This window comes from Dama dama, chromosome 4 (genome assembly GCF_033118175.1).
Source record: "Dama dama isolate Ldn47 chromosome 4, ASM3311817v1, whole genome shotgun sequence".
Lineage (NCBI taxonomy): Eukaryota > Metazoa > Chordata > Mammalia > Artiodactyla > Cervidae > Dama > Dama dama.
In genome coordinates this window covers 29805612-29832642 of record NC_083684.1, presented here as the reverse complement: position 1 = coordinate 29832642, position 27031 = coordinate 29805612, and the positions used below count along the sequence as shown (strand labels likewise).

At 42.6% G+C, this 27031-nt stretch overlaps 1 protein-coding gene and 1 long non-coding RNA gene across 2 annotated transcripts; one reads left to right on the top strand and one right to left on the bottom strand.

Annotated features, from left to right (window-relative positions):
* Positions 1–859: 859 nt before the first annotated feature.
* Positions 860–26672, bottom strand: BBS2 (Bardet-Biedl syndrome 2). Its single transcript, XM_061138536.1, has 17 exons — positions 26366–26672; positions 20059–20290; positions 18467–18588; positions 18136–18198; positions 17238–17315; positions 13300–13404; positions 13130–13216; positions 10133–10268; positions 9754–9893; positions 8380–8524; positions 8117–8288; positions 7305–7434; positions 5841–5972; positions 5240–5377; positions 4287–4399; positions 2613–2761; positions 860–1486 (listed from the first exon to the last, which is right to left on the bottom strand). Exons 1-17 carry the CDS (start codon positions 26480–26482, stop codon positions 1380–1382), a joined length of 2166 nt encoding a protein of 721 aa, XP_060994519.1. The 5' UTR covers positions 26483–26672; the 3' UTR covers positions 860–1379.
* LOC133053991 (uncharacterized) lies at positions 5992–18455 on the top strand. Its single transcript, XR_009692362.1, has 4 exons — positions 5992–7014; positions 16067–16142; positions 17618–17669; positions 17904–18455. It is a non-coding gene; the product is annotated as an uncharacterized LOC133053991 (long non-coding RNA).
* Positions 26673–27031: the final 359 nt, after the last annotated feature.

The window sequence follows — 27031 nt, the reverse complement described above, 5'->3', positions numbered from 1 at the left end:
TTCTCAAGTCTGTACTGCAGAACCAGGCTGCCAGAGGAGCTGCTCCTACCAAATCAGGAAGGTAGGTGCTTATGAAACCAGGAGGCACCCTGTATTACGTACGTAACTCTGAGCCGCTAAATCAGCTACTGCTACCGGTTCTGAACAGCTTAACTGTGCTCCATTCAAGAAACCTTGTGCAAAACCAGGAAGCTGCCACTCTAGCTTCAGAGGCCCACATCATGCCAGCTCTTCTACTATCCAGAATCTATTTCTGCTCAATGGGCAAGCCTCAGAGACAGAGAACCTCTGCTATAACCCACACTGGTCAAATGCATGCCCAGCATCCCATTTATCTCAGTTCAAATTTCAAGTGTCATGTGACTGCATCTGAAATGGAAGCTGAATCAAACCTCGATCATCAGCTGAAAACGAACTGGAGAAATCTGTTTTAGCTTCCTGCTCTTCACAGGAAAAGGAAGTCATACTCGAAGAAAACTGGAATAGATAATTCTGAGCCAAACCTCCATGACTGCCTTAGAATTCACTCACTTCTCCACATTCAGCTCTGAAAATTCCAAACTTTTTTGTTTTGTTATACAGAGAATTTGATCCATCTTTGGACCCAACATTCCTACTGTAAATAAGTTCTTAATAAATCCATATTTGGGACTTCCCTGGTGGTCCAGTGGTTAAGAATCCGCCTTCCAGTTCAGGGGACATGGGTCTGATCCCTGGTTGGGGGATTAAGGATCCCACTTGCCATGAGGCAACTCATAAGCCTGTGCGCCACAACTGCTGAGCCCAGGCACAGCTAGAGAGCCCACGTGCTGCAGCAAAGACCCCATGTGCCACAAATAAGACCCTATGCAGCCACATAAATAATTGAAAAATAAATATATTCAATAAATTGATGGGAGGTTTTACAAAAAGGTGCACAAAATGAATATCCAATTTTTGTTTATCTCCACACAATACAAATGGTTCTATGCAGTCCTGATGTGGTGATTTTTACAGTCAACACAAAGTGCAACACCTTTATGTTTTAATGGAAAAGGAGATGATAATTTTTAATTACAAATTCAATTACAATTTCAAGAAAAGATATATCTATACACTGACTTTACATACATACAGAAAAACTGGACTTTGAAGCCCTAATGTTTCAAAAGTGTTCATTTCCCTCCATACAAACCAGTATTACTCAGCAACACTACAACTGATTTTTAAAAAATAGAATACACTTCTAAGATGCAGTGCTTTGTCTTTTCATTGGTACAACTCACCAAGGTTGTTTTTGCTCTCAGCACCCTGGGTTCACCAGGATGTGATCCAAAGCAAACCAGCCTCGAAGTTTAAGGAAACCTTTTCTAGGAACCTGGTTCCCTGTCTCTCCCCTCCTATGAAGAAGCTGTCCCCACCCGCATGATTCGGAACAGCATGTTGATGTTGTTGCTTCGAATCGCGTCCCGACAAGCAGTGATCACCTGGTTCTTTGGTTTGCCAACTGTCAGGGAAGAAACATCAGATCCACATGAGCCAAAAAATTATTAAAGCGAAATTATAAATCAGAAGCCATCTTTAGAAACAACATAAAACTAGGGTAGAGAAGAGTTAGAGATAATACAAATTTAAAAAAAAAATCTTTTTTAATTGTTTATTTTTGGCTACACTGGGCCTTGTTGCTGCACTCGGGCTTTCCAAGCTGTGAGGAGTGGGGCGGCTCTCCAGCTGCAGGGCGTGGGTTTCTCGTCGCAGCGGCTCCTGCTGCTGCAGAGCCCTGGCTCCGGGGCGCTCGGGCTCAGGAGTGGCGGTGCACGGGCTTGGTTGCTCCACGGCCTGTTCAGTCTTCCCTGACCAGGGATGGAACCCACGTACCCCACACCGGCAGGCGGATGCTCAACCACTGGACCACCAGGGAAGTCCTAGATAGTACAAATTTATCTTATCTTACCATTCCCTAAAAAAGATATCCTTATAAGGAACTTTAATCACAAACCAAGCTTAGAGACCATTGTACACCTAGAAACTTCAGAGTCAGTTTTACAGAAAAGGATCCAAGCTTATATCCACTTAGCAAAGATTATTTCTAAAAGGAGGTCAAAGCACTGACCCAAAACAGCAGATTCCAATAGGAGTATTTGAGTATTTAAGGCTTTCCTCTTGGGAATATGTCACTCAGTTTATCTTTAGAGGATGCAGCAGGCTCGGGAAGATCTCACATGCCTTGGACAACTAAACCCGTGCACCACAACTCCTGAGCCTGTGCTCTAGAGCCCCTGAACTGCGACTACTGGAGTCCTTGCCCCTAGGACCACTGCCGGCTCCTGCTCGCCACAACTGAAGAAGGCCCAAGCACAGCAACGAAGACCCTACACATAGCCAAAAATAAACAAGTCTTTAAAAAAAAAAAACAAAAAAAAAGGAACTGGAAGTCTTTCCCCTCTGAAGTTGGCAGACTAACTAAAGCCAAACAGTAGGCTGGTTAAACTCAAGTGAATGGTACCAACTTGAATGTGAAAGGTATCTTTATAGATACAAGCCCTGATAGGAATTCTTGAAGCTACCACCATCTTTAATGCTTCTCGCCCCAAAATTAAAGACGAAATGCAGTGCTACAAAAAGGGACTTACCACGCAGACGACCTGCTCTTTGAATGGCTTGATTTACCGCTTTGAGGCTTCCCAACAGTTCTGTGTGATTGTTACAGCGAATTTTATATCCATTGAGCAAGTCTTTATTAAGGTCATAGAGTTCCATATAGCGATTCTTCATTGTTTTCCTGTGTACATCAATAGAAGGTTAACATCACTGGACCTCAGTATGGCAGGCTTACATGAAGACTTGCAAACTTCCTAGACACATTTAATAAATGATCAAACGAGATTTTTAGCTGTACTGTCATTAAAACAGGGTAACTTCTAAAGTCTGCTTTGAAAACATTGAGAATAGGGGACTTCCCTGGTGGTTCAGTGGCTAAGACTCTCTGCTTCCAATGCAGGGGGCCCGGGTTCAAACCCTGGTCAGGGAACAAGATCCCATGTGCTGTAACTAAGTCTCTGTAACTAAGACCTCATGCAGTCAAATAAATAAATAAATATATATTAAAAAAAAAAAAAAAATTGAGAATATTCTATGAACTATTCTGTTTCTTCCAAATAAATGGAAGACAAGTGGCCTTCCTTGGTTATTAATCCATGGTTTGTTTGAATTTAGGAACCAAGAATTATCGTGCCCATGATATAAGGGGTGGGGACAAGTGAGCAAGGTGACATGCTATATTCCAAGCTTCAGATTAATACTGACAGTTTCTTATCAAGCTAAATATACACTTACTATACAACCCAGCAATCACATTATGACACATTTCACCCAGAAGACTGGAAACATGTCTGCAAAAAACCTGTATGCAAATATTTATAGGAGCTTTATTCTCAATCACCAAAGTCTGGAAACAACCCAAATCTCAATTAATTGGTGGGATATTGACCAAGTATGGATATCAATACAATAGAATATTCAGCAATAAAATGGAATGGACTACTGATAACTTACAACGATGTGAATGAATCTCAACGGCATTATGGTACCTGAAAGAAGTCAGACTCAAAAGGCTGATTCCACTTATATGGATTCCATTTATATTGTCTGATTCCATTTATGTGACAGTTTGGGAAAGGTAAAACAATTGGAAGAGAAACTCGATCATTGGCTGCCATGGACTAGAGGTTAGGAGAAGTACTTGATTGAGGTAGTAGCAACACAATTGTATAAATTTCCCCAAATTTATTGAAGTGTAAACCTAAAAGGGTAAATTTTCTACATGTATAAGTTACATATCAACTAACTTGGCTTTAAAAAATAAAAACCGTGCACATCTGACAGTTTCTAAATGAAATATAAATCAAGAAAAAAGGAATTTAGAGGTTGTTGGTTACTTCCCTCCAGTTTTTTTTTTTTTTTTTGTCGCTCAGTCATGTCTGACTCTTTGCGACCCCGTGGACTGCAGCCTGCCAGTTTCCTCTGGCAGGAAGATATCCAGGAGTTATCCAGGCAAGAATATTGGAGGGGGTAGCCTTTCCCTTCTCCAGGGGATCTTCCCGACCCAGGAATTGAATCTGGGTCTCCCGCCTTGCAGGCAGATTCTTTACCGTCTGAGCCACCAGGGAAGCCTAACTGCCACCAGGGAAGCACAGTCAAATGCCTAAAGCCAGCAACATCTCTGCTTTAAAAGAAAAAGCCAGAGAGAGGGAAAAAGGGGGAGCCCTAGAGATAAAGCACCTGTCGTGGCCATGGTACATACTCACATGTCCCTCATCAGACGGGCATCTTCAGCTTGGACCAGCAAACTGCGGATCAGATTAGAGTTATCTGCCATGTCAGCACTGAGCTTCTGATGCACGGAGTGGTATTCGTCCACCTGGAAACCATGAACACCAGGAGTTAAAAAGGCCTCACCAGCTTCCTGGAAACTAAATAAGTTGAGAAGGAGCTATCTTCTCTATACCGAGGCCCTGTTTTTTCTGCCATTCACTTGTTCTATCTTAACTATTCTCTCATTTCATCTCCTCCTCAGTGAAATACTCAAAATGACATTCTGTGTCAAGCTCTTCCACATCTTAGCATTGTGAGCCCAAGAGACACAAATACTAACATTTTAGAGGTTTAGGGTGGGGATGTTATAAGTGGGGACCCATCACAAGCCTTACTTTTGATTTTGGGTTCTTTGTTGTTGTTTAGTCATTAAGTCACATCTGACTCTTTGTGACCCAATGGACTGCAGCCCGCCAGGCTCTTCTGTCCATGAGGTTTTTCAGGCAAGAATACTGGAGTGGGTTGCCATTTCCTTATCCAGGGGATCTCCCTGACCCAGGGATCAAATTCGTATCTCCTGTATTGACAGGCAGATTCTTTACCACTGAGCCGCCTGGGAAAGCACTAAGCCAGAATGCAAGGTAGATATAACAGGTAAGATGAAAGGCTAGCAAAGGAAAATGTTAATATATATATTTTTCAAGTATCCTTCCAAACCAAGCACAGAAAGCAGGTGCTCAAGCTAACCACTCACTTTTACAAAAGCAATCCTTTAACTCATGAATTCTCTAATACTAGCTCAATTTTTAGTTTAAGAATTTTCCAAAGTTAAGACATGACTGTCATGTAATATACATACATTTGTAGTTTCATTAATTTAACAGAAATATTGCAAACATTATTACAACACCGTGTTCTCACAAATTCATCCACCAGGTGCCCTCACCTTAACTAGCACTTTTCGTAATTCTTCAAAGTAGACAGGGAAATCGGCTTCGACCTGAAGGTCTTCAATAGCAAAAAACGATGCCATCGACTGGATGATATCACCAGCCAAATCGATATCATCAGTATTTATAGTGATCTATCCACAGGAAAAAAGACAAGTTAGCATCCTCGGATAGCTGGAACAGTACCTGAACTTCCCCATATTCAACACATTTATTGAACATAAATTTATATGCAATGATAAATAAAAATAAGGTCCAGCCCTCAAGGAAATAACATTATTTCTAGCAACAGGCCAAAAAAAAAAAAAAAGAATCCTTTTGCCTTATAAATGGAACAACAAAATCATTCAAACAATGAAAACATTGTGTTCTCTGTATTCCTAAACCATCCCTAACTAGCTGACAAACAGGTGAAGGGAAGTGGGGGAGGGAGGTAGAAAAACTGCTGATCTACGTTACACGCCTGTGTCAGAGGTGATAACACAGTCTAGGTTGAGACGTGGTTTTACGACCTTGAGATTGGTGTCACCCGCCTCACTTTACACTGAGTGTTAAATGTTTACGTGAGAAATCTGTGTCCATGACAGTAAAAATTACCTCTCCACTAAGTTTTATCTTTATATACAGCTGGCCGCCGTTCCGTAGGGATGTGAAACACACTTGAAATGGCGCGTTCTGAATGTTAGTGCCCTCTGGTAACAGAAAGTTCTGGCTGAGCCACGTAACAACCTTAAAGATGAAGAGTGTGAAATGAATCTCCATTTTTAAAGTACAGTCATTAAGAGCTACCCTTCTTTCTAGTTTTTCTACTTGGTTAAAAAAAAAAAAAAATTACAACTCTTCCCCCACCAAGAAAACACTATTCACACTCCTTTTTCCCACCTGATACACGTTCTAAGTAACATGCACAATTATATCTAGTTCCATAGCATGCATTTTCTACTCAGACATATGGACATATGTTTTTTAACATTTTTTTGTTTTTACTTTTTGGCTGCACTGTGTGGCATTCGGGATCTTAGTTCCTCAACCACGGATTGAACCCGAGCCCCTGTAGTGAAGCATAGTCTTAACCGCTGGATCACCAGGGAAGTCCCCTACTTAGAAGTAACCTTATATGCAATGTAGATACGATTCAAGTACTATGCTAATTCTGTTTACAAGATAGCTCTTCTGTGGCTCTAGCCTGCTTAAAATCATTCTACTCCATCCTTTAATACATTTAAATACAGGTTGCATGCACAGACACAGAGATAACATCCACACTGTAAGAAAAGAATAAATCTTAATATAAATAATAGTAATACTTTACAGTGGTTTATGATACAAGTTCCACATAAGATCCACTTGTGAGGCCTTTTGGAAGGGGCCACCTGTAGAGTTTCAAGTTTCAAAGGCCAGAAAGGGGCCTGAGAATTTCCATGATTAAAAAGCCTCACTGAGAATTCTAAAGTCCAGCCACGGTTAAAACCCACAGGTATTACTAGTCCTTTAAACTTTACAAAGTGCTATTATGCCAATGATGTGATCCTCAGGGGCCCCCTGTGAGGTAATACTATCCTCAATAAGGGGAATGCCGCAAGACCCCTAAGAATTTACTTAGTTAAGGTAGCACTTGAACCCCCACAATATTCCCATTTCCAAGGGCCACTCTCTTTCCATTCTGATGCAGGCTCCTCTTAAAACACTAGATCTGGACAATCCCACTAAGACTAACAAAAAGAGGAATTACAAACTGAGAGGAATTCACCTGTGACTAAGGATTGCTTAGGTAAGTAACTTTGAATTAATGATTCAAAATAAATATTTCTGAATTGATTAGCCAAGATAAAAATTTTTGAATAATTTTTTCAAAACGGAAGAAGTTAAAAAAAAAATGGAAGAAGTTATTTTAGCAAAATTTTTGGTACTTGTTATAAACTATCCAACTCCAAGCTAACTCCTTCATGTCATATTTACTGCTACCAAATAACACACTCATGTAATTTCCCCTTTTCTGTGAAATAATGTCAAAGATTCTAAAGTGCAAACGGGTTGCAAAGAGAAAAGCCAGACACTCACCCTCTGGGCCCGTTCTGCGATGATCAAGTTGACGTGACTGACAGGCTCACTGGCAGGGTCCGGGCTGGTGAGCGCGTACATGGAGAATCGGGGTAGCCGTCTTGTCAGCTCAAACACGTGAAACTGGGTACTATGGCCAACCAACGGAATAGAAGAGAACTGTTTGTGTTGAATGTTATTTCAAAGGGAAAGCGCCCCCCCCCGCCCCCCGCCATAAACATAAGGTCACTACTGAGTCATCCAGCTGTTACTTAAGGGTTTCACTAAAGAAACGCTGTCTACTCTCCTCCCCCCACCCTCACCTCAAAAAAAAACAAAAAAAAATTGAGGGTTCAAGTCCCACAGTAATGGGGTTTGGGATTTAGAGACATGAGTCTGTGTATACATATGCACGCACCCAGGGTTTACAACACCCAAAAAGGAATGTGAAAATGTTTCTATCTTCCACAAATCTAGTGCTTTTCTTCACTGGCTGAGGTTACATATGACTGTCATATAATGGAACCTAAACCCCTGTAGTCTTGGTGGCCAAAACTAAATTATCCATTAAGTGTACTTTTGGGATTGCTGTGAATATGAAATCATCTGACTAAAACCAGAAATAACCATTTCAAACTTACATACTTTTTATTTATTTTTTGGAAAGATTTCAAATTAGAGAAATAAGAAGTCATGGGAAACCTTGCCTGGGTGGAAAGAGCCATTAAGTGGCTTCTCTGGCCCCAGAAAATCCATGGCAAAAGGGGAAATCTACACATTCTACTCTCCTCTCAGTGCTGCCTGGACATGAACCGCGATGTGCAAAGGGTCACCTGCTCCTGTAACCCACGAAGGTTTTCAAGTGCAGGTCCATGGGGACGTCTTTGGGAGGTGTGATGGGGATGCGGACAGAGCTGGAAAGGTGGTGAACACTGGGGTGCACCACGTGGCTTTCACCTGCAAAAATGCCCTCCGCAAAAATCAACACCGCTCGGATGATGGTGTCTGCAGGGAAGAGAGGAGACAGCAGTCCAAGAGCCGCCCCCAGACGACACAGGTGCCAACGACCACCAGCCGTGTGTCAGTAACGCCTTACCATTAGAGGTGGAGATGCACAACTCGGCATGGGCGGCCTGTGTCTCGCCCCCCAGGTTGACGGAGAGGGCGGTGTGGAGCTTGGTGTTGGCCGGGATCACGCCCCGATGCCCATCAGCCTCGTTCAGTGAACTGCTCAGCTCTGCCTGCAAAACACAACCCCCCTCACTTCCAACTCAGTCCCGGAACAGTGAACTCATGTCAGTTTTAAATAATACAGCTATTTGGCTTCAGAAGACAGGTCCCCTGTCATCTTATATTCATCTGAGTCTTTAAACGTCAGAGAACTCACCTCAGTGCTTTCGCTCTAAACTGGCCTTTTCCCAAAGGAAAATACTCTCATCTCTTCCTGTGGTTAGGGACCACTGTCCCCCAGCACGCCTTTTACATTCTAAAAAAATTATTTATTTACTGGCTATGCTGGGTCTTCGTTGCTGTGTGGGCTTTTTTTCTCTAGTTGCGGCGAGAGGGAGCTACTCTCTAGTTGCAGTGCACAGGTTTCTCACTGCAGTGGCTTCTCTTGTCGCAGAGCACAGGCTCTATGGCGCCGGGTTCAGTCCTTGCAGCTCCCGGGCTCTACGGCAGACTCAGTAGTTGTGGCGCACAGGCTTCAGTGCCCTGAGGCACTGGGATCTTCCCGGACGAGGGCTCAAACCCATGTCTCCTGCATAGGCAGGTGGAGTCCTTACCACTGAGCCACCAGGGAAGCCACCCACCTTTTACACTTTTCTGTATTGTTTTGTTTTAAATGACTAAAGAAATTCAATTAGTTTAGCAAATTCAAACAATTATACCTGATGGGACAAATTAAAATCCTACTCCCCAGCTCACCCTCCAGCTAGTTGGATAAGTACATGTACACAAATATACACACACACACACAATACCACACCCAGAGTCTGCAGTTGTCCATGTTTATGTTATTTGTGGTTGAAAAAGACAAAAGATACTCTAAACACACTATTCTTGCTTCCCTTCACTCAATAATACCAGACATCCTTCCACATTAGTCCACGTGTATATACTTCATTCTTTTGAGCTGCTTAATATTCCCTAGCCCACCCTCCCAGGACTGATCAAAAGTTACTGCTGCTTCCACCTGTTCCCTGCTACAAACAGTGCCGCAGTGTGTTTGAACACTCGTGCAAATCTCTCTCTGGCTGAGCTCCCGGGCCGTGGGATTTCTGGGTTAAAGGACACGTGCCCTCTTCATTCTGACACTGGCAAAAAGGCCAGGCCATCTGCCCGCCCATAAGCGGGGAGGGGGAGCCCCCGCCTCGCCAGATGTGGAGACCCTCCTCCTTTCCCAGCCACCCATCCTCCTGGTCACTCTCAGCCTCTCAGCCTCCCGCGTGCCCGTCCCATCCGGTCCGACCTTGGCGTTGTCCTCATAGTTGCGGAGCTCCAGCAACAGGTTCTGTTTTTTCTGACTCAGCTCTCGGATCAGGTCCTGCTCTAGGCTGATGTCCATGAGGTTGCCTCTCATCTCAGCTGTGCCCGGCAGGTAGCCCCGGACTGACAGGAGGGGAAAAAAAAACCCACAGGACTGAGGGAGGGCCCAGGCACAGCCAGGTCTTACTTTTAAGTCATCAATGACCTAGTCTTAAAACCTAAGTTCTCATTTCCCCAACTCAGGTGAATTTATTAGGACGAAAGGATATCAGCACAAACACTTAATGGTGGATCTCCCGGGATTCTGACCCAATCAGACTGAGAAATCTGACTTATCAAGGATCTCTCCTATCCCAATTTACTTTCTCCATCCACCGAGCAGCAGATTAACTGTTGGCAGCCATCCATCCGGTAATCTCCCTCCACCACACCAGCAATCGCAGAAGAAAAGCTGTCCTTAAAGATGACCTCCCCGGTCCGGTCATTTCGAGCATCGACCTAAAAATAGAACAAGAACTTGAAAATAGCTTCTGCTACAGGTTCTTAAAAATGACATAGAATTTTTAAAGTTCAATCAGCTCTAGTCTAGAAGTTTTTAAGAGGGCTCCAAGGAGGGGACTTCCCTGGTGGTCCAGTGGTTAGGAATCCACGTTCCAATGCAGGGGATAAGAGTTTGATCCCTGGTGGGGTAACTAAGATCCTATGTGCCACTGGGCAACTAAGCCCTCTCGCCACAACTAGAGAGCCTGCACACAGCAGCGAAGGACTCCTCAAGCTGCAACTAACGCCCAATGCAGCCAAATGTAAAAAAAAAAAAAAATTTTTTTAATGAGTACTCCAAGGGGACCCCCTCTGGCTTCTCAATACTTACCTATAACCAGGGGGCCAAGGGACCTCACTCAGCTCTGCTTTTTCTTAAAAGCTGTTTTACATACTGGCCTAGTATTTCATTTGGAAAAGTGGGTTGGCTGAGAGACAGTACTTTTAGAGAATATATAACACAGTGTGAAAGTCCAAACTGCCCAGGTTCGAATTCCAGCTTTGCCACTCACTACCACCAGTGGGATCTTGGGCAAACCTCTTAAACATTCTGGATTTGGCTTCCTCATCTGGAGATCAACAGTAAGAATATGAGGAAAATAACTGTATCTACACATCAGGGTTGTAACAAGGTCTAAAAGGGTTAATGTGTTAGGCAGGTAGAACAGGGACTAGCATATAGAAGTATACAAGACATATTAGCTCTACATACAAATTTCACCTTTATTATATGTAAATATATAAAATATATTACACCTAAAGTTTTTATTTATCTGGCTGCACTGTGTCTTAGTTGTGACATCAAACTCTTAGCTGCAGCATGGGATCTAGTTCCCCAACCAAGGATCAAACATGGGCCCCCGGCATTGGGAGTGTGGAGTCTTAATCACTGTTCCACCAGGGAAGTCCCCAGTTATATCTCAAGTTTGAAAAATGCCAAGCAAGTCCAGTCTTCCACCATCCACCCTTCTGGAACAGCCCTGTCTAAGGTCCCTTTGCCACAAGAACTACTGAGATGCTGCAGAGAGCCCTACAGTCATCCACATCTCCTCTTCCCAAAGGAGGCAGATAAATAAATCACTGACCCTTCAGAAACGAATGCCTCACAAAACAACAGGGAAGGATAACCACCTAAAATGAGCTTTTGTTCTAAGCAAGAACACATGCACTACTGATAAAAGGCATGTTACAGAAAATGTAACACAGCAAGCATCTCAGTGACCACTATTTTTGTCTTTTCATAAACAGCCTTCTGGGCAAAATTTTGCAGTGAAAAACACACTAATTTAGGTCACAGCTTACTACCAGCTCCTACCCCTTGGCTGGAGAATACCATACTCTTAATAACATTGTCAGGTCAGCCTGAAAATTATGGATGCTAAAGTTAGTAGAGCGATGAATGGCCTGTACTGACCAGAGATCCTCACACATTAACAGAAGCCTCGAACTCAGACTGAACTGAACTTGCTTCATTCTAACTTCTCCATGACCTTCAGCACTGTGTTTCTTCAATATTTAGCAAATAAGAGGGTTAACTTGCTAACTAAGAAACAGGGCTACAAATCTGTATTCCTGTGGCTTCTCTATTCTTTTGCTTTATCCAACATGAAAGTTTTGCCATGCAAAAGATGACCCTCCAACTCAACAAATGACCTACTAAAGAAAAAGTTAGTTGGCTAGTTGCTTTTAAATTAAGTAATTTTGCACCTATGTTCACCCGGTGGATCTATATTCCTTTTAATGTTGTTTCTGTTGAGTGCAGACACCAATTGTTCCACTTATTTAATGAACTGTATAGTTTGCTTACCTTTCATATAGCTTAGAACATACAAATTATGATTATGTAATAGCAATTTTGTAAAATTTTGAAAGCATTTAACTAGACAGACTTCGAAGTTCAGAGTCAGATCTGAAGGTTACTTCTGATAACTTCTTAAGTCAAGTAGTTTTCTAATTCTTGGATCAATCATAATAATTCATATTCCCCCAGAATAGGTTCCCCTTTTATGGATTTTCAAGTTTTTTAATAAGCAACTACACAGTCATCCTTTGTAATTTTCAACACCCATACCAAAAACAAAACCAAGTGGAGAAGTAAGAACCAACGTAACAGTTTTTTTGAATCTGTTTTTCACACAACACCAAAGGAAGGTTACAAGACACTGGCCAAAAGTGAAGGAAAAAATCAAAGAAGAAAAGCTAGAACTAGCTGATCTCCTTCAGGCAATCAGTGCTGACAGATGAAAGAGCTAGGGCAAATGGTATCCATGGAGATCTGGCAGCTCCTTCGGCAGTTTCTAACAAGACAATCCTGACTTGCCAAGAGACTGTACAAACTTCTGATTTGAAGTTAAAAAAGGAAAGAAGCAAAAAAAAAAAAAAAATCCTAGTTTGAAGTTATAGCTTGGAAAACAATGATAACTCTTCCCACTAATTCTAAGATTTTAGTCAAACTTGAAGATTTACTAGAAAAGAGCTACATACACAGTTCACTACTAGCTTACTAAAAATCCTTTTTTTTTTTTTCACTTGCCTATGCCTGTGATCAGCTTGATTAAATTGATCCCCATCCCTTCAAGGAAGGGACTCAGACCTTCCCGGAGCTCTTCCCCTCAAATAGGGCTTATTAAACCGAAAGGATGCTCGCTCACTCTGCAGTGTTGATAATCCTAGCAGGGAGAAAAAATCCAGGAAGGTTAAGGAGTTACATTTGAAAGCACAAGTGCATATTCTCCTGTCACTGTTTGGAGTCAGGCAGCCCATATATCTCAGATAGTTATGACTTTAAATTAGGCTTGAACACTACTCTTTAAACTTACCTTCCCATTGGCCCAACCAGTTATCAGTTCACACACTCCATCAGAATTAAGGTCAAAAGCATGAATACTCATGGCATGATTTTTGGACTGAAAAGGAATTTCAATAATTAGTATAGAAATCTCTCAATAAGTATAAAATCCCTGAATATCAGAGGCTGTATCATACAAACTTTAATTCTCCAGTATCGGGCTGTTTTGTCATAAACTCCAACGGTGCCATTGGAAAGGGCATAACCAAATCGATTGCCATACATGGGGCAAAGAGAGGTGATGATCTGCAAAAAATAATGAAAAAGATAAAGTTCATTAAGGCTCAGTTTAGTACAAAATGACTTTATAAAACTGCATACCTTGCTACAAGTGTGTTAAAATTATGTTTAAATGCACTTCCAATCCACTAGCAGGGAATGTGTTCTTCTCTATGATCCATGTCCTCTATTTCAGATTTGGATCATAAGAATTAAACTCACAAAGTTTACTGTTTTAGATCAAGCATATGTAGCAAATTTCAACAAATTATTGTTTTAAATAATAAAATCGAGGAATTAAGAAGGAAATAAACTATGCACACAAGATCTGGACTACGTAAAATTGATGTTATACATACTAGCTCAAAATATCTTAATGATTACTTCAATTTCCTTAACTTATAATATCCTACAGTCTAAATTTTAAAAGGACTTATAAAATCCACAATTAAATATCTTTCCAAGGTATAATTTACTGTTTGCTAGAAGAAAACATAATCCTTTAAAAAGCAAAACCCCAGAATACCATGGATTTGTACATATCTAACAACATACAGGGAGAAGACAATGGCACCCCACTCCAGTGCTCTTGCCTGGAAAATCCCATGGATGGAGGAGCCTGGTGGGCTGCAGTCCATGGGGTCACTAAGAGTCGGACACGACTGAGCGACTTCACTTTCACTTTTCACCTTCATGCATTGGAGAAGGAAATAGCAACCCACTCCAGTGCTCTTGCCTGGAGAATCCCAGGGATGGCAGAGCCTGGTGGGCTGCCGTCTATGGGGTCGCACAGAGTCGGACACGACTGAAGCGACTTAGCAGCAGCAGCAACAATATACAGACTGCATATGTTATACTGGAGTATTAACAGGACTGTTAAGAGGATTTAACACACTTAAGAGAATTTACAATTACAATTTACAAAATCTACAATTTTAGATACTGAACAAAATTATCCTTAAAAGTTAAAACCAAAGTTTAAAGATATCTATGACCCTGCAGATCTACTTTCTAATTCTGACTAATGTAAGAGATAATAAGAAATAAACTGTATAAAGTAGAGAATAGTTATGTAATTTCTTCTACACCTACAGCTTTTCTATAAAACCACCCACTTCACTTAACTCTGAATACAAAGCGCCATGTGGGACTCCAGAATTATTTAGCTCAAGGCATTCTTTGGCAGAACTGTTCATAATTTTGCCGATGTGCAAAAACACATTTGAACTAAGAGCAAAATCAAGCCAGAGGACAAGAAAACAGCCCTGAAATGAACAATCTTATAAAGTCCACATTTTCCTAAATTTGCCTTAGATCCCTTAGTCCTTTATAAGGTCACTAGTTTCTTCTTTTGTGGACTAGAGGATCAACAGGCACGTCAAATTCCTCGCTGTTATTTCATGTTCTCCTGTCCTTTTCTAGGATTTAGGAAAAAGGTGTTTCACAGAATGTACTCCCCTCACATCTAGTATTGACAATTAACAGAAATCCAACAAAACCTCAGTGATTCCCCAAATGGGAAAAGATTTACTATGAATTTAAATGAAAGGGAAATGGTAATGCAGAACCCAGCACTTACAGGTCAGTAATTCTCAAGCTGGCAATCCCCTTCAACAATCTAATGAAATTAAAAGACGCTTACTCCTTGGAAGGAAAGTTATGATCAACCTAGATAGCATACTAAAAAGCAGAGACATTACACTGCCAAAAAAGGTTTGTCTAGTCAAGGCTATGGTTTTTCCAGGGGTCATGTATGGATGTGAGAGTTGGACTGTGAAGAAAGCTGAGCTCCGAATAATGGATGCTCTTGAACTGTGGTGTTGGAGAAGACTCTTGAGAGTACCTTGGACTGCAAGGAGATCCAACCAGTCCATCCTAAAAGAGATCAGTCCTGGGTGTTCATTGGAAGGACGATGCTGAAGCTGAAACTCCAATACTTTGGCCACCTCATGCGAAGCGTTGACTCATTGGAAAAGACCCTGATGCTGGGAGGGATTGCGGGCAGGAGGAGAAGGGGATGACAGAGGATGAGATGGCTGGATGGCATCACCGACTTGATGGACATGAGTTTGAGTGAACTTTGGGAGTTGGTGATGGACAGGGAGGCCTGGCATGCTGCGATTCATGGGGTCACAAAGAGTGGGACACGACTGAGTGACTGAACTGAAGGACGCTCTCTCTAGAAAAGCAGACGTGAAACACATACAGGTACACAAAATCCCCATATGGACACACATCTTCAGATATGCACTGCTTTGGGCACTCACTTCTCCCCTTCATTTTCCTCTACCCACAACTATCAGCTTACAACCATAAAAAGTGTGAGTACATAAGAAGTAGAGTCAGAAAAAAAAAAAAAAAAAGTAGAGTCAGATTAAGTAAAAATCTATAGTAAAAGTGAAGAAGTGAAGTGAAGTTGCTCAGTCGTGTCCGACTCTTTGTGACTTCATGGACTGTAGCCTACAACGCTCCTCCGTCCATGGGATTTTCCAGGCAAGAGTACTGGAGTGGGTTGCCATTTCCTTCTCCAGAGGATCTTCCCGACCCAGGGATTGAATCTGGGTCTCCCGCATTGTAGGCAGACGCTTTACCATCTGAGCCACGAGGGAAGTCCATATAAACCCTTCAAAATCACTGGTAACACTATATATCAATATGCACATTTTGCTTTTTGGTCTCCCTTTTGCAGGCAGGGGAACAGAAACCTGATGTTCCTAAATAGCTTTCGTAAGCGAAGAGAAGCAAGGATGAGTTCTCATCCCAAGGTGAGTTCTCAGGCTGCTGCCCTCAATCTTTTGTGATACAACCTCCCAAACACCAGTTGATATAATTCTGCCCAATACCACCATTTGGATCTCTAAGAGTTCTTTCTGTTGTTTTTCTTTTCTGTCCATTTACAGGGCTCACAAGCCAATGCTCCTTTATTTCCATCTTCTTCCTTAATTTAGAATATCCTAATTATCTTTTTGGTTTCCATCTTGCCCAATCCTGGAAAACCAGCAGCAAATAAATATCCTAAGAATACCAAACCATAAGGGATAAGGGCAATCTTTAGACACTGTTTAAAAAAAAGACAACTCTTTCAGAAACATTTCAGTTTGAATTACTTGAGTAATTCTAATCACAAAGAAACTAGTCAAGTTCTCTGACATCTAGTTTTTAAGTTTACCAACAGAAATGTGCCTAAGAAGTACTTAATTTGAATGAAGAGAAAAAGTCTAAAACCCTCACAGATACAGTTCATTCAATATTCAATCCCGTTTAATACACATGATGAGAAGCAGGAGGAGGACCTGACCATGCCACTTAATAGCCATGACCTTTTGAGAGTAACTTAACAAAGAAACATAACATGTTCCCTCATCTGTAAAACGAGAACTACGAATTCCTTCATAATTGGGCTGTTGTTGGATTAAATGAGTAGCTCATGTAAATAACTTAGAACAGTGTCTGGCATGTATCAGGTGCACAATAAATGGTTGCCATTATTATTATTATTATATAATAGCTCACTAAAAGAAATACCTTTTTGTGCTCCATAATTTTTGTCCAATCAGTGTTTTCAAAATATAACTTTTTTCTTTTTTTCAGTGGAGTACAATTCTAGGGCCTCCCTCCCATCTCCTCTTCCTCTGGGTCATCAGAGAGCACTGAGTCAAAATATATCTCCATATATTTAAAGGATATTTAAATATCCATAAAGGATATTTAAAGGCTTCTTTTTCTGTAACGTACTGCTGTTTAATCCCCACAGTCTTTACCGTAAAACTGGGTAGTGAGATGTCCCAGCACTCTCTCTTTATGCTATATTTAACTATGCTGATCTGTCAAGGTTATCATAATTCTGAGGTGGTGCTTACCTCTGTTTCTGTTATTTCTGCCACAATCTCATCTTCTTTGAAAACCCGGATATCAAAATCCTCAGATCCAACAAGAAGCTGAAAGGAAAAAAAAAAAAAAAAATCAGGCATATTTAGTTTAGTAAGTAAAGACAGCAAAATTTCCATAAATAAAACAAAAAAACTGCATGATACTTTGTATGCTGCTAGAGCCACCCAGGAATTCCAACTTCTCGGTGATGGATGCTCAGAAAGGTTCCTTCCAGTGAGAAGGTCATGAGTTGGTCAGTGAAGAAACAGTGGTTACTACAGATCCTGCCACGTGGGCACCTCCTACCAAAACAAGTTCTTTCACCAGGCACCTGAAAATGCTCCCTGACTCAGCATCTGTCTGCCCACAGGTGGAAGCCCTGCTTCAAAAGCCAGAGCCCAGTATCTGCAGACAATCGGAGGGTAAGTCAATGTCCAACACAGTACCTCACTGGCTGCTCAAGAGGTTAATTTCTAGAGAAAGTGTTAGAGTAATTTAAAAAGCTAAAAGCCAATCTCTAAAACTTCCAGATTCCTGAAAAGGTTGGCCAAAACTAAGAACTAGGTACTAATATGATTTTAAAACATTGGAATCAAGTTATAAGACTGTGAATGTGACTGTGATCCCAACAACTATTTTGCCCTCTCCCCCATCAGGTGTCTTTGAAATATGGTCTTGATCTCTGTATTTGACAAACCCAAGTGAATTACTGTTCAAAAGAGAGGAGAAAGACAAATGACGCCAATTAGTTCATCATTCAGGCAACAGAACAGCAAAATCAACCCTGAGAAGCTAACACTTCTCTCAACACTATGGTCACTGTCCTGGGGAAATGTATGTACTCAGCTGAGAAGTACACACAAGAGAAGGATCTCCTCCCCCACATACCTCTTTCTTCCCATCACCATCGAAGTCACACAAGGCCAAGGAATGAACGTTATCACCAGTAACCTAAAAATAAAACCCAAGTCATTACTATGCCATTTCTATTCACTTAATCCAAACACAGGAGCTACATGAAAGACAGGATGAAATAAACCACGAATTTAAAATCCACATTACTCATTGCCTTTTTTTAATGTATAAAATTACAAATCCTGTTTTATTTTGTTTCCATCATTCATTACTGTCAGTGGTTAAAAAAAATAAGCAAACAAGACCTAAAGAACATTAAAAAAAATGTTTAAGAGTACTAAAGAGAGTATTTCGTTCTTCATACCGTCCAAAAGAGATCATTTCCTTCGTGATTGAAGCCCTGCAGAGCACAATTTCCACCAATAATTGCAAGAGGAGAGGTAATGTCTCCCAACGTCCCCAGCACGATTGCATTGGCCCCATCTGCTACCTAAGAAGAAAAACAAAAAAGACAAACCCTCAAGGACAATGCTGCAAGGCACACTGAAGGTAACATACATCCTTCTTTTTATCTGGAAACTCAAAGGCCTCTGTCATCATTCCTGAGAAGCCACCTGGTCTCCTGAGAGGCAGGCCAGAGCTGTCCATCAGGGACAGTGTCTGTGGCTAACGTGGCTTATGCAAGGATGAGCACTGCCTCAGGATAAACTCAGGCCCTTGGTCTCTTGCACTAACCTGCTATGATAACCTACTCCAAAACCCCAGGCTCTCCTGGACCACCCAGTTCTAGAGGCCAGATTCTCAGAGCATCAGACATAATGGCTTTAAGACACCCAAACTTTTGTCATCTATTTTAACCACTGTAGATGGAAATCTATTACTACTGACTAATTAGTTCTCTTACTACTGCTCGTTTTTAATTGTAAGTACTAAAAACTTCAAGCACCTATAGATCCACCATTCTGAACTAGTAAATGTCTCAGACTTCTTGAATAAAGTACATAAGCACAGTTTGATGAAAATGTTCTAAAACTGATTGTGGTGATGGTTACACAACTCTCTGAATAAACTAAAAACCACTGGACTGTATGCTTTAAATAGGCAAACTGTATGGCATGTGAATTATATCTTAATAAATCCATTATAGAAAAAAAGTAAAAGATTACATGTATATATTATGACCCCATTTTGTAAACAAAAAAAAGAATTCACTCACAAATACTAAGTAAAAAGTCAGGATAAATCAATCAAGAGTTAAGTGTTATTTCCAAAGGAAGAAATTATGGGTGATTATTTTTAATTTGCTTCTATTTTTATATAATAAGTATGGATTATCTGAGTATTAAAGTTGCAGCAGCCTGTAGATGGCAGGCTATGGTAAATGCTTCTCCTGGAAACTACTATACTAAACTTCAGTGCAAAGCCACCAGGAGACCTGTTTGCTGGCTTTCTGGCTGCTGGCTGAATTTTTAATGACAAATCTTGACAGATGAAAGTATCAACAGATACACTGTTGTTTTTCAGTTGCTAAGTCATTTCCAACCCCGTGGACTGTAACCTGCCAGGCTCCTCTGTCCATGGGATTTCCCAGGCAAGAATACTGGGGTTGGTTGCCATGTCCTTCTCCAGGGGATCTTCCCGACCCAGGGATCAAACCCACACCTCCTGCATTGGCAGGTGGGGTCCTTACCTCTCAGCCACCAGGGAAGCTATCAACAGGTAATACCTCCTGAAAGATAACCTGGAGTGTCATCAAATGATTACCAACCATGACCGAATAAGTAAGTGTCAACGAGATGTAAATGGCAAAACATGCATTTTTTTTTTTTAACTACACTACAACAGCCACATAATAAACCCAAATAAACGTCTGATCTCTTTCAAGCATTTAAAAAAAATAAAAAACCAGTGGACATTAATGGGAAGTGGGAGTTTTATGGTTATAAATGGGTATACTTGCCTCTCTGTAGAACAAATCTGAATTATTGTAGACATCATAAGCTAACAGACTGGTCTGTGTCCCCACTAAAAGAGCATCATAGCCAAGTTCAGGGTTCAGTACTCCTGCGGTCAGGCAGCTGACTGTCTGGTTAATGTTGAGAAGTGAAACATCAGACTCCAGGGGGCTCTGGAGGACCCTGGGTGCATCGAGATGTTGGCTCCGTGCATGAGGGTTGTGAATAAAAACCTAAAACAAAAAGTTGATTAAATCCCCTTAACATCAAAAAAATGTAAAATTAACATAGTTTTATTAAAAGGCTCAGGTTATTAACAGATTACCAACGTTAACAAGAAGGGATTTAATCATCCACAAAACTTAAAAACACCCATACACAGTTCTGTGCGTGGCTGGCTTTCAATCACTTCAAACTGTGGAAATCCAGTGGCTCTCAGCCTTGTAAAGACCGAGATATAATGGCCAAGACCTAGTTGTCACTTCCCAGGGCAGCTTACATACAACCAACCGGCAGGACTCAAGCACTCTTACAAACCAGCCTTTTCCTGGTCAACCTATAGGAAATTGCTATCAGTTACAATGAGATTGAGCACACAAAGATCAGAGAAAACAGTAATAAACACTTCATTATCTTTCATCCCAATGCCTAACAAATTCACTTCCTGACCCTTAAAACTGATTGGTAGTAAATCTGTGTTATAATCCTAAACTGAGTCACACAAAGCAAGCTTCTTGAAGGCTTTCATAGTCTATACAAGTAGACAGAATTAATTAACTCCAAGTTAATTAATCTAGCAGTTTCAACTATCACAAATATAATCATCTGAGTGTCCTTACAAATCTTTAAATTTCCCTGGGCTTCATATGTAAAAGGAGGTTTACACTTCATATGTAAAAGGAGGTTCATATGTAAAAAGCATTCTCAAGAGGGATGATGTTGCTCCCAAGATGGGTAATTGGGTTTGGGGTGGGGAGGATCTTAGACATTAGGTCATAGAGATACAGGACAGAAATTTCATTACGGAAATTTTCATTTTCTGGAAAAAAAAAGCAATATAAAAGGCAATATGGAAAAAAAAAAAGGATGAGAAACTAGAGATCCCATAAGCCCCCATCTAGTTCTAAAATTTGCTAATTTTATTTTACTTATTTATTTTTGGCTGTGCTGAGTCTTTGTTGCTACGAGCAGGATTTTTCTCTAGTTGCAGTGAACAGGGGCTACTCTCTAGTTGCAGTGCACAGGCTTCTCCTTGTGGTGGCTTCTCTCAGTGCGGAGCACAGGCACTAGGGTTTGAGGGCTTCAGCAGTTGCAGCTCCCAGGCTCGAGAGCACAGGCTCAACAGTTGTGGTTCATGGGCTTAGCTGCTCTGAGAAAATTTTCTAATTTTAAATGAGCATTTCAACCCTTTGGTGTAAATCTGTAACCCGGCGAGGCGGGTCTGGTTGCTCACCACTCAAAAGGCCAATACCCGAGAGACGAGTGTTGGTAGGAAAGGAAATTTTGCTTTATTTAAGAGGCCAGAATCCTGGGAAGAAGGCGGATTAACACCCTGAGACCGTCTCCAAGTTGCCAGATAGGAGACAAAAATTTTAAAGGCAGTGTGGGCGGCAGGGGGCCGCAGGGCATGTGAGCAGCTCGCGCACAATTCTTGGACTGGTTGGCATCAAGGGAGGTTTGTTTTTTTTTTTTCCAAAGGAGGTTTTAAGCATCACCTGTCTTCTGGTTTCAACCCAGTCTGGGGTCTATATGCTCATGATCAGCAGTTTTCAACTGGTAGGGGTCTGCTTCCTATAAAAACAACTTAGGAATGTGTGTCAGACCTTCATAGTTTTCAGGGAACTGGGAGTTGGGAGTTTGGTTAACTCTATAGTCCAATTGTTCCCAGTTTCCCAGCTTAAAAGCTTGTTTCTATACCTTCACATTCCTAGACATTAACACCTGAGCCAGCCCTCTGAGAGTCAAGGGAGGCCTGGGAGACTAAAGCTTTTCAACAAGAAGTAGAGGACACAGCTGGTTGGGGGGAGCTGTCCCAGGGAGGCCCCCGAGGGTCCAGCTTGGTTACAGTCTCCCCTTTTCTCTCGTACTCCTCAAGCCTGAGGGTGTGGAACAAGAAAGGAAATAGAGAGCTTTGGATAGAGAAGTTAAATCATTAACTCGGTAGAGGAACTCAGTATTAGGGCACTCGGTTTTAAACCCAAGCAGATTAATTTTAAATTATTATCTAAACAAGGTAACCTATTCAACAAAAGATAATTTTTATAAGACTTATTAGACTTAGATGTCCATTGACAGATGACTGGATAAAGAAGTGGTGGTGCATATACACAATGGAATACTACTCGGCCATAAAAAAGGAACGAGTTTTAAGTCACTTGAACTGAGGTGGATGAACCTAGAGTCTGTCATACAGGGTGAAGTCAGTCAGAAAGGGAAAAACAGATATCATCTATTAACGGGTACATACGGAAACTAGAAAAATGGAACTGATGAACCTATTTGCAGGGCAGGAAGAGAGACGCAGACACAGAGAACTCAGTGGGGGAAGGAGAAGGTGGGACGAATTGAGAGAGTAGCACGGAAACATATACATTGCCATATGTAAAACAGACAGCTAGTGGGAAGTCGCTGCGTAACTCGGCAAGCTGAACCCAGTGCTCTGTGACAACCTAGAGGGGTTGGATGGCGGTGAGGAGGGGCGTGGAAGGGAGGTGCAAGAAGGAGGGGGTATATGTATACATATGGCTGATCCACGTCTTTGTACAGCAGAAACAAACCACCTTGAAAAGCAATTATCCTCCAGTTAAAAATAAATTTAAAAAAAAAGATTGGTGAGAAATCTATAGAAAAGGTGTGTAGCTACTGAATATTGTGTTCACGCTCTCATTTGTGTCATACTTTACAACATGCTTTTATAAACAGTGCTGCATGTGGTCCTCCGGATATACAGAAGAGGTGAGAGGGGTTAAGGCCTTTCCTCCCCCAAGGTCTCACCACCGATAAGTGACAGGAGTAAGACACAAGCCTGGTGTCAGGCTCCACTCATCTCCAGCCATATCTTACTTCCTTTTATAACAGTCTTGAACAAAAGAATTCTTACAGAGTCTTCTAGTAATTAGATAGGCTGAAAAAGAACTGGAAGAAAAATAACCTGTGGACTTCATGTTCATTGTTATTGGGATGAACGGGGTTTGAGTCCTAGGAGTCTGGTTCCTCCCACTGTTTTCTACATACAGAAATCAGTGCCCAGGAGACTCCTCTGGCCCACAGGCTCAGTCACTCCCAGGGCCTTTATCCAGGGCTTCCCTGGTGGCTCAGGGGTAAAGAATCTGCCTGCCAATACAGGAGACCCAAGAGACTAGAGTTCGATCCCTGGGTGGGGAAGATTCCCTGGAGGAGGAACTGCCAACCCACTCCAGTATTCCTTCCTAGAAAATTCCATGGACAGAGAAGCCTGATGGGCTACAGTCCATGGGGTCACAAAGAGTCAGACACGACTGAGCACACAGGCGTGCGCGCGCGCGCACACACGCACACACACACACACACATACACACACATACACGGTGCCTTAAAGCCAAAGAACTGGCTGTAGTTTACACATTTGTTCTAGCTGAGGGGGTGCTGCTGCAATATATATTCCATGGTGAGAGGAAACATGTCCCCAAATGAACTAATGTTCATCCTGCAAGAAATTCCTTTTCAAAATATCCTTGCTCAGGTGCAGAGACCAGTTCCCAATAAGTCAGCCCCACCTTCACAACAGAGTCCCACAGAAAATGACAAAATCCTGTTTCTAAGACATGGGCCCCCACAGTCAAGGAGGGCTTCAGCCTTACTGGAAATGTTTATTTTTAAAGGAAATTATATTTTTGTGTGTCATTTGGATCATAAAATGGTGCCTTTTTTTTTTTTTTTTTTAAGTCTAAAGATCAGGTCAGAACTTCCCAGGTCTGTTTTTGAAATTCTGAATATAAAGTGTCTGATTAGAGAGAACATAGGAACTTCCATCTCTCCCTTTTCCCCCCGTCTTCAGAAACAGACCGAATAAGGTGTCCCTGCCTCCCCCTCTAGGTCACATTCTAATGAAAGGGTTTCCAGAGAAACCTGCTTCCACTCCTGCTTCCCCCTCCCTGCATCTCTGTTGCAGTACCAGCCAGTAATCCTTCATCTGAAACATAAACCAAATCCCAATCACCCATTTTATCAAAAACCAAGGTCTCTGCTGTGGCCTATGAGGCCCTATATGATCCAGCTAGTGGCCACCTCACTGCTTCCCTCATTCCATTCCAGTCCCAGAAGCCTTCCTGTGTTTCCGGAACACATTAAGTATACCCTCTACCTCAAAGCCCGTGTGTACTTGCTGATACACTTAATTCCACCTATCTGCAGGGCTTGTTTCACTTTCTTCAAACCTCTGATCCACAGTTATCCTATCAGAAACCTATCTGATCACCCTGTCTAAAACAGCCATTACCCCTCTGAAGACTGTGTGTATCTGTTAACTGTCTAGCTCCTTCTCTCAAATGTAACCTCCAAGGGAGTGGACAGAAGTGTTAATCGCTCAGTCGTGTCCAACTCTTCGCAGCCCCATGGACCATAACCAAGGAGCCAGGCTCCTCTGTCCATGGGATTTCCCAGGCAAGAATACTGAAGTGGTTTCCCACTTCCTTCTCCAGTGGAGCTTCCTGACCCAGGAATCAAACCCATGTCTCCTGTGTCTCCTGCACTGGCCGGCGGGTTCTTTACCACTAGCGCCACCTGGGAATAAAACCAGTAAGACTTGTCTGTCACATTTTAACCTTGTAACTACAGAGTTAAGAACAGTGCCCAGCACACAGCAAGCCCTCAATAAACCCAGGGCTGAGCTAACATCAATGAGACCTTTTCAGCCCATTTATGTAGCTGCTGTGTACCTACAGAAAAACCAATAAGAATTTCCTTCTGGTATTTGTCAGTGCCTCCTCACCTTATTACACCTAACATTATTACGTGCCTGGCTCTGTGCTGAGTGCTTTCCTCCATCAAACAACTTTATTGAAATGAATCACTACTTTTTAATTTATGTATCCCAAAGCGGAGCAAATGAGAAAACATATTGGAGGTGGAAGTGTCTTGAAAACTATAAATCATTATATAAATGTCAACTTGTTAAATCCACACTGGGTCAGAGAACAGGCACTCTAATCTCATTTCTACCGCTTTCCAGTTGAGCAACCTCAAACATTGCTTTGAACCTCTCTAAACCATTATTTCTAATCAGTAAAGTGGGAGTAATAAAAAGAAAATAACAGCTAACAATTAGTGACCACTGCCTATATGCCAAGAGCATGACACATAGCAACTTACTTAATCCTCTTAACAACTCTATGTGGTAGATACTATTAAGCACCTTGCCCAAGGTCATGAAGTCAGTAGGTACCAAAGCCAGGATCTACCACACCTGTGCTCTGCTACAGCAGCTGGCAATTTAGCAAGGACCCTGAGATAATTAATGTAATAAGGCTTTGTAACTGTTAGCAGGCATTAAGCTCGGCGTCACTGTATTCCACGTTTTTTGGGCATTCCTCCATCAGCACACAGTGCCCTGATTTGCCCTGTCTGTTGTCCTTCTGGGCCAGGAGCTTTCTGAAAACACGGACTCCAGCTTTATCTCTGAATCCCCAAGACCTGGCACAAAGAAGGTGTTCAGTAAGTCTGGTGAGATGTTGAATGACCGTATCTTTTTCGTCTCCGCGACGCCCACACTTTGCAGAGCGCAGGGTACACTGTAAGCCCCTAATAGGTACTTAGTGAATAAATTACAGGAAGAGACATGAATGTACACGGATAAAGATCAAAAGAGCAATTTGAACCATTTAAGTTAGAGGTATCTATAATTTTTTTTTCCCCCTGCCGTAGAGTTGCTTGGTTCTGAGAGGCAGTCTGAGATGGTAGGAGGTTCCCAGCGAAGGGCAGAGGCTCTGGGCTTGAATCTGGGGTCCTCCATTACTGCTAACCCTGACCAAGGCCTTCCCTGCAGGGGACTTCTCTTCCCTATGCTCCCTATCTGTAAAGAGACTCCAACACCATCCGAGTCTAAGAGCCTGAAGACACGTTAACTGCTCGGTAGGGCCGCTCCGCTATGTTATTCGGGATTTCTGCGCAGAACCCAGAGCTGGCAAGGCTACCGACCCGTTGCCGGGCAACCCTGGCTGGGGGCGGGGTCTGAGGAGGAGCTGCGGGACTGCAGGGACGCGGCCCGCGGAGGTCGTCGGGACCCCGGGGGCCCGGGCCCCGTGCGGGTGGGAACGGGTGGGAGCGGTTACCTTGCCCGCTTGGGTAGCGGCCGCCAGGCACGGGTGAGTCCCGTCGTAGCGCCCTACGGCCACCATACGGGGGTTGATTTTGTGGCGCAGTTTCAGGGTGAACACGGGCTGCAGCATGTTGGCGGCGTTTCTGGAGAAGAGGGCTAGTGGCCCGACACCGGCGCTGCGGACCCGGCCTCACCAAGGCGTTGAGAGGCGCGGAGACCAGAACGGACCGGGTCTGGCTTCATCAGGCCTGGCGGGAAACTGATGAAGACTCGAGTCGGACCCGAGGCCGCGAGCTCTTTCTGCGGCTGCGCAGGCCCGCCCACCGAGTTCTGCAGCTGCGCGGTCAGGCCTCAAGCGCTGCTAAGGCTGAACGTCGGTCTCGCGGGTGGGGTTCTGCCATTTTCCTGCTCTAACTTAGCGGCGTTGGATTCAACTCAACTCCGGTCTACAGTGGCGGTGTTTGAGCCGTCGCACCGCTGGGGCTTCTCATTCTAGCACCACAACCAAGCTGCCCAACTGTGGCAGCTTACACATACTTCTGTCTACCCCACTCCAAGGGCTTATTCAATAAATATGCCTTGAATGTGTGTGTTAGTCGCTCAGGCGTGTCCGACTCCTTGCGAGCCCGCTAAGCTCCTCTGTCCATGGGATTCTCTAGGGAAGAAATACCGGGGTGGG

Bases quoted from the DNA above. Each gene is read 5' to 3' on its own strand.
- BBS2 (XM_061138536.1), bottom strand. From the start codon at position 26,482: ATGCTGCAGCCCGTGTTCACCCTGAAACTGCGCCACAAAATCAACCCC. The intron at 8,289-8,379 runs GTAAGGCGTTAC...TCTTCCCTGCAG, and splicing joins GTGCATCTCCACCTCTAATG to ACACCATCATCCGAGCGGTG. The intron at 4,400-5,239 runs GTGAGGGCACCT...CATGGTTTCCAG, and splicing joins TACGAAAAGTGCTAGTTAAG to GTGGACGAATACCACTCCGT.